This window comes from Hylobates moloch, unplaced genomic scaffold (assembly GCF_009828535.3).
Source record: "Hylobates moloch isolate HMO894 unplaced genomic scaffold, HMol_V3 SCAFFOLD_2, whole genome shotgun sequence".
NCBI classification, from domain to species: Eukaryota; Metazoa; Chordata; class Mammalia; order Primates; family Hylobatidae; genus Hylobates; species Hylobates moloch.
This window is the reverse complement of record NW_026652277.1, coordinates 156,097,863-156,105,592: the sequence shown is the minus strand read 5'-3', so window position 1 is coordinate 156,105,592 and position 7,730 is coordinate 156,097,863. Positions and strand designations below refer to the sequence as shown.

At 39.3% G+C, this 7,730-nt stretch overlaps 1 protein-coding gene across 1 annotated transcript; it reads right to left on the bottom strand.

Moving 5' to 3' along the window:
- Positions 1–1,366: 1,366 nt before the first annotated feature.
- SMIM28 (small integral membrane protein 28) lies at positions 1,367–7,260 on the bottom strand. Its single transcript, XM_032160204.2, has 2 exons — positions 6,987–7,260; positions 1,367–2,355 (listed from the first exon to the last, which is right to left on the bottom strand). The coding sequence occupies exons 1-2, from the start codon at positions 7,095–7,097 to the stop codon at positions 2,008–2,010; spliced, it is 459 nt and encodes a 152-aa protein (XP_032016095.1). The 5' UTR covers positions 7,098–7,260; the 3' UTR covers positions 1,367–2,007.
- Between the last annotated feature and the right edge of the window lie 470 nt (positions 7,261–7,730).

Genomic DNA, 7,730 nt, shown 5'->3' with positions numbered 1-7,730 from the left:
AGAGTGCATGACACGATCACAGCCCATTGCAGCTTCAACATCCTGGGCCCAAGCAATCTTCCCACCTCAGCCTCTCAAGTAGGTGAGACCACAGGTATGCACCACCACACCCAGCTAATTTTTTTTTTTTTTTTTTGGAGAAATGGTGTCTCACTGTGTTGCCCAGGCAGGAGATCCTCCCACCTCAGCCTCCCCAAATGCCAGAATTACAGGTGTGAGCCACCATGCCTGGCCCCAAAATGATTTTTTTAAGCCACCATTTTTTGTTCATTTTGAAACATCAAACAATGTCTAGTTTTGAATTTTGCATTGTGAAAATAATAAAAATTGTTTTCAAGAATATTCTAGCATTGAATAAGAGTTTAAGACTATACATGTCACTTCCTGCTTTCCCTTGTCACCTCCATGGGTATTTTGATGTACCTCCCAAGTGGTAATACCCAACTATGTCTCCTTACTTGAAAAACCACTGAGGAGGCCAGGCGTGGTGGCTCACACCTGTAATTCTAGCACTTTGGGAGGCTGAGACGGGAGGACTGCTTGAGCCTAAGAGTTTAAGACTAGCCTGGGCAAGAAGGCAAGATCCTGTCTCTATAAAAATAAAAAATAAAAAATTAGCTGAGCATGGTGGGAGGATCACTTGAGCCCAGGAGGTCAAGGCAGCAGTTAGCCATATTTGTGCCACTGCACTCCAGCCTGGGTGACAGAGCAAGACCCTATCTCAAGAAAGAAAAAGAAAAATCACAGAGGGAGATCTTGTATCATTATCAATTCCACTCTCAACTGTGCTAATCCTTCTGAGAGCCCTGATCCTCCAGAAGCCTGGGCTGAAATTCGACCTTTGCAATTTTCTGGGGAGAACATCTGGCACAGTGGAAGATGCTTCTGCTCAGGACAGAGAGGCCAGGCTTCTGTTCTTGGCTCTGCCTCTTATGAGGTATGTTACGTTGGACAAGTCACTTAACCTCTCTAAGCTCTAGCTTTGATGTCTATAAAGCAAGAATTTGAACTATGTTGCTATAAGGTCCCTATTGGAACTAATAGTTTTTTCTTTACCATGTAATCCAAAATATTGACCTTTCCTTTCCAATGTTAACCTGATTTCTACTGTCATTGTTGCTTGGTGAAGCCTACAGATTCTGTCACAGTGCTATACACGACGTATTATATGGTGGTGTCATATAATACGAGTGATATCTAATAAGATAATGTATTATAGCAGAAGCTCTCTCTTGCCACAGCACTGTCAGATGACCCATAATATCCTAGTATGAGACATTCCCATGTCACTAAGCCACATCCTTCCCCCATTCGAGGAAGCAAATCAGAGGGCAAATAAGCAAGGTGACACTACAAAGAAGATAACTTTGGACAGCTTTATTATTATTTTTTAACTAAAATGCTTGCAAATAGCTATACATTCATTGCTAATACTGTAATATATTTCACTGTTATTTACAACACAACTATCCCCTGCAGCTCTAGAGATGTCTTTTACTCCTTCTAGAACTCTCTGTATCTTGGAGCATTCATAGAGAAGTGAAACAAACCATGAAACCCTGAAAAACTGGTGTGGGAAGAAAAGTTCTATTTGGTAGCAAAAGTAGTTACCTTTGGCTGGTCCAGATTTTTTTTCTTGCCCTTCAGAGCCCGTCCCTGTGCTCATAAGTAATTCAGTGTTTGTTTGTTTTTTTTCAACTCACATAGAACTTTCCTTTTTTTCTCAGGAGTGTTATACATTTTAGGAGAGTGCAGTCATCTGTAGAAGAACCTGGGAAACTTTCCCCTAAGGAACGTGAAGATAGGTTAATTAGATTGGCATTTGTCAAGCTTTGCCCTCAGCCTGAAGTGCCCCATTGGCAGAGGTTGGCCAATGAATAGCAGCTTCTTGGGTCTAGGGGCCCTTCTCCCTCTTCTCATGGGTGCTCTATTAAAGATGGAGAGCTATGTTTTATATGATTCCCAAGAGCAGTTTATTTTTGCTCTTCCAGTCCAGGTGAGCCCTTTTCATACTGAAGGACTGCATCCCTGGGCCTCCTCCCCAGGAGGATTTCTGGTGGCCTCTTCGTAGGAGGGCGGTAAACACTGGGAGGGGAGGGTGGCCTCCAGAGGCAGTGGGGAGTAGGGGAAGTCCTCACTGCTCCAGGCCAGGCCAGGCAGGAGGTCTGTCACCGCTCCGGCAGGTGTGTGCTCTGGTAGGTCAATGCTGAACGCCTGCCCCTGGGATGGCGGGGACTTGCAGCGGCGGTACAGGAACAACAGCAGAAACGCCAGGAAGAGCAGGATGGTGGCCGGCAGAAGGATACACAGGAAGGGCTCCACATCCTCCTGGGTGGAGCTCACCCCCTGGGTGCCCTGGAGTTAGGGAAGGAAGCCTAGTTAGGAGATGTGGAAAGAAGGGCTTGCATTTCTTTTTTTTTTTCTTTTTCTTTTCTTTTTTTTTTTTGAGACACAGTCTTGCTCTGTCACCCAGGCTGGAGTGCAATGGCGCAATCTTGGCTCACTACAACTTCCGTCCCCAGGGTTCAAGCAATTCTCCTGCCTCAGCCTCCCGAGTAGCTGGCATTACAGGCATGCACCACCACACTCGGCTAATTTTTGTATTTTTAATAGAGACAGCGTTTCATCATGTTGGCCAGACTGGTCTCAAACTCCTGACCTCAAGTGATCCACCTGCCTTGGCCTCCCAAAGTGCTGGGATTATAGGCGTGAGCCACTGCACCCGGCCAAGGCCTCGCATTTCTAAGGCCCTGAAGTTCCCTCTCATCTTTCATTCTTCTTTCCATTATTACACACTCTAAAAGTCACTATCATTTTCTTATGCCAGTGAGCTTGAGCCTATATGAAATAATGTTAATTTACACAATAAAGTGTGAATTCAGAATGTCAAAAAGTACACGTTGGTGAGATCTTACAAAATTTCCACAAACTAAAAATAGTGAAATAAATTTTAGTTGGTAGGTCCACTATTCATTTTCTTGAATGAAAATTCTTACTATTTATGTACTTATTTTATTTAGAATGAGACCAATTATGACTTATTGCCACTAACGGATCATGTGGGACCCACTTAAGTTCTCTAATTTTGGAACAAAATCTCGTTATGTGTTCATATCGCATGTAAATATTACATGCATGTCAAATGTAAATAACTGAATTTGGATTTGATGGTGCTTATGATGAATGAGATTTTAAAAATTCTTTAAATTTGTTTTTGTAAAACTTGTAGGATAAATATGAAAACATTTTATCTTTTTAAAGACAAAGAATTACAGATAAATTCTTGGGGAACCTAAAAGGTATTGATTTTATAATATTAGCTCACAGAAATGATAATGGCTCCTGATGGCATAAATAATACAATAGGCATGAAATGATGCTTAAACAGCAAAGTAGAAAAGCAACGTTAAAAAAAAAAATACTGTTCCTAATTGCAGAGATTGCCTTTAATAAGGCTACTAAGAAATAATGAAGTATTAAAAAGTTTCTCTCTTTTATAAAGCATATAGTAACAAGTGTAAATGTTAGTATCCACTATGGAGGAAAATAAAATATTTCAAAGCCTTATAATTCATGTTTAAAATAAGCAAACAGAATATTAAGCTCCTTACTTATTTAAAAGAAAACCTAGGCCAGGCTCAGTGGCTCACGCCTGTAATCCCAGGACTTTGGGAAGCTGAGGTGGGAGGATCACTTGAGGTCAGGAGTTTGAAACCAGCCTGGCCAACATGGTAAAACCCCATCTCTACTAAAAGTACAAAAAAAATTAGCAGGGCGTGGTGGTGGGCGCCTGTAATCCTAGCTACTGGGGAGGCTGAGGCAAGAGAATCATTTGAACCCAGGAGGCAGAGCTTGCAGTGAGCTGAGATCGTGCCACTTCACTCCAGCCTGGGTGACAAGCGCGAGACTCCATCTCAAAACAAACAAACAAACATAAAATTGTACACTACACTAAGAATTCTATACTGTGAAAAGCAACAGAAGAAAGGGTCACATATATGCAAATACCTGGTCACTATATCTCTGAGTATCAGCTCACACACTATTAAGTAAAAATAACATTGGCCAACTAGATGCTGAATTTTAAAAACATGAATAAAAAATTAGCGCCTGTAATCCTAGCTACTGGGGACAAATAAGTCTCTTACCCAAGTGACCCCAGAAGCCAGGGCTGGAAGTGAGCTGAGATCGGCCCCTTCAACCCCGCCCTGGGGGAAAAAGGGAGATCCGGTTAAAAAAAAAAAAGAAAAAAAAAAAGAAAAAAAAAACCCTAATAAACTATGAGAGATGAGGTTCACTCCTTGATTTTGGTGGAAAGGACACGTTTTGCTGGTCATGACCTCTTAGGAGACTGGTTTATCTAGCCTGCATTTTATTTATTTATTTATTTATTTATTTATTTATTTATTTATTTATTTATTTAGAGACGGAGTCTCGCTCCGTCGCCCAGACTGGAGTGCAGTGGTGCAATCTCGGCTCACTGCAAGCTCCACTTCCCGGGTTCACCCCATTCTCCTGCCTCAGCCTCCCAAGTAGCTGGGACTACAGGCACCCGCCACCATGCCTGGCTAATTTTTTGTATTTTTAGTACAGACGGGGTTTCACCGTGTTAGCCAGGATGGTCTCGATCTCCTGCCCTCATGATCTGCCCCCCTCAGCCTCCCAAAGTGCTGGGATTACAGGCATGAACCACTGCACCCGGCCCTAGCCAGCATTTTATAATGCTAGATGTTTGTATAATCTTTTGTTATTTCCAAAAGACTTTATAACTATATGTGTGGTTTTGACTTGAAATTAGATGGTTTATTTAATATTTATATTTCCAGATATTTTGTCCTTGGTAAGATATGAATTAAGATATTTTAGCTTAAAGAACATAAAAATAGTGTTCTTGAGAAGCAGAGCATCATCTTTGGGGGTTGACAGCTCTGTGTTTGAATTCCTATAATGTTCTAACACCTGTGTGACTATGGACTGTTCACTTGCCTTCTCTGGGCCTAGGCTTTCTCTTCTATAAAATGGAATTAATAACATCCGTTATCAAGGGTTAGCATGAGAAGTAAATGAATTAAAGTGCATAAAGCACTTGGTGATAGTACTTATATATTTATATCTCAGTGACTCAAGCAGTCAAGTTTACTAAACCTAAAATGCTAAAGATAATCAGAGAAATCTAGAAATTTATTGGTGTGGCTAGAAAATAAAATCTGGCATAACTAAATTTATATTTTAATAAATACATATTTTCAAAAAAGTCTCTTATGTTTTATATATGTGATTGTTAAATTTCTAAACTATAAATTCCTTCTGTTTTCTTACATATAATCTAATTTGATATCAGAATTATTAACTTAAAATCTGTTGTGACATAATAAGGACTTTGATTACAAAAACTGTAAGAGTAGATGAACTCATAAATTTGCTATAATTATTAAGAAATCAAGTTGGAGTAAGAACATTTTAACTATAATTTGCTTTTTCTTTCTAGATGAATCACCAAAAAATATTTTAACATTTTTAATGATTAAATAATAGCTTTATCGCTTATACTAGCTTAATAATTCAATAATAGCTTTGGCCATTATCTCTTTTAATACTTAAACCCTGATAAGCATGGGCCATTTCTCATAATCTATTTTTATTTCATTCTCTATCAATAATATGGATGATAACAGTTTCTGATCAGTTGTGGCCATACATTTTAAATTCTCTATTATATCATAGAAAGTCAGTATGCATAGAATATAGAGATACTTAATGTTCTATTTAAAAGGTTTTATGTAATAGACCCTTTGTTTATAATTACGCTACTTAAGGTTTTCTCAATACTAGTTGCAAAAATTTGGGAAATGAGAAATACCACAGTCCCTGCTGTAATCAGTTATTCCACTGGCTGAGTTAAATTTGTCCACATAGCAAGTGGCATTAGAAGACTTTTATACAGCAAACTAGGACAATTTCTTGAGACAAAGGACTTTTCCAGTTAAGAGAGGCCCAGCGCTATCGGAAAAATTCATTACAGTATCCTTAATTTGCTTATTTAATTATTTATGGTATGTTGCTTAAAATCGTTGGATTTTTTTTTTAATGTGGAAAGGATGTCTTGCTTACCCGCCTCAAAGTTATTTTTTAACTTTTAATGTTTCTCTGACGTTTATATTGGCTAAAGAGATTTGTTGTTCAGGGGATGTTTTAAAGAAATGTTCAATTAAAGGTGTAACTGCTAAGGATATCTCAATATTCACATCAATATATATTTATGTATTTTTTTTTGTAAAATGTGGTTTTGGAGAACTTAAATACTAATCTCACCAGTTGGTTTTCCAGAAAGCAAGAAAATAGTCTGATTTCCTTCTTTCTTGTGTTGTCGGCGGTGTCACTCATTTCTCCTCTGATTATAAAATTAATTCTTAGGTTTTAGGTTTGTACAAATATTTGTCCTTAGTGCTGCTTCCTACGGAGACTGCACTGGTGATTTGCCAGACAAAGCAAAAGCAGCTGCTGCATTTCTTAGTGAGAGACAAAATCTCTTTAACCCCCTGCTGTCTTACCTGAAGTAAGATGCATGGTTTCTGCCAACACTTAAAAACAGTGGTTAATACACAGCCAGGACCAAAGAGAGGCTCTTATTTTTGTATATGTAGACATTGCTTACTGAGCAAAGAACAAAGTTGTAACACTGAGGCATTTCTGTTGTAACACCTCTGTTGACTGCTGCTTTCAGGTGTTCTTCAACATATTTCAGATATCAAGTGTTCTTAGGATACAGTTGTGCCAAGTTTTACTTGAATGTATCCTTGTCCAAAAATAACAACTTTCAATTTATTCCCTTTAGACCATGCCAATCAGTGAATTCCTATTTTTGTTATAGCTGTAAGACAAAATGCTGCCACTACATTTTAAGATCCTAAAACCATAGATATTATGGATTTTAAAACTGATGAAGATGCTTTGGGGAAGAAAAGACTTAAGTCATAAGTACAGACCTGCAGCTGGGTCTCCAGGAGAGGCAGGCTGGGCTCGCTGGTTAACCACTCATATGTCCCCCGGCCAGCATGTCCAAACTTCTTCCAGCTGCTGCCCAGCAGTCCCCGCATGTTTTCATCCAGCTGATGCCCTGGCCACCCTTCCACCTTGCTGCCCAGATTTCAACAATGCTGCTTGCTCTTGGCCTGGATCCAGTTTGGATGTGCTTGGCTGATGGCTGTTGGTAAACTCGTCCTCTGATGAATGGCAACAGGGAAAACAACCAGAGAGACCTCTCCGGACTGACTGTTTAGATTCGGTGCCTCTGGATTTCTGTCTGTGGCCTTTATCACTATAGGGGTTGGCATCAGATATCAGATATGGAATAGATTTCAGACAAGAGAGTTTTCTGCACCAGCATTACTACAGTGCAAAGAATGGCCTCAGTGAATAAAGAGCTGTTTATATTTAGGATGTAAATAAGACCCTTTCCCTTTGGTTACCACACCTCTCTCCAGAGACCTATCTGACCAAGGAAAACTACTCAAGCTGAATTTCCCACTAATTATTTCTGGATTCTGTTTTACAGACAGAAGGGATATTTGGTAGAAAAGCAAAGACTCATTATTACTATTTTACTGAATTATTCAGATGAAAGATGCCTAGTGATAAAGTTGTACAGAAGACAGACCATAGCTTAGATTGTTTGGATGGAATGTTTGCCAATTTCAATTTTTTAAAAAATCGAATTACCAGTACCTAAA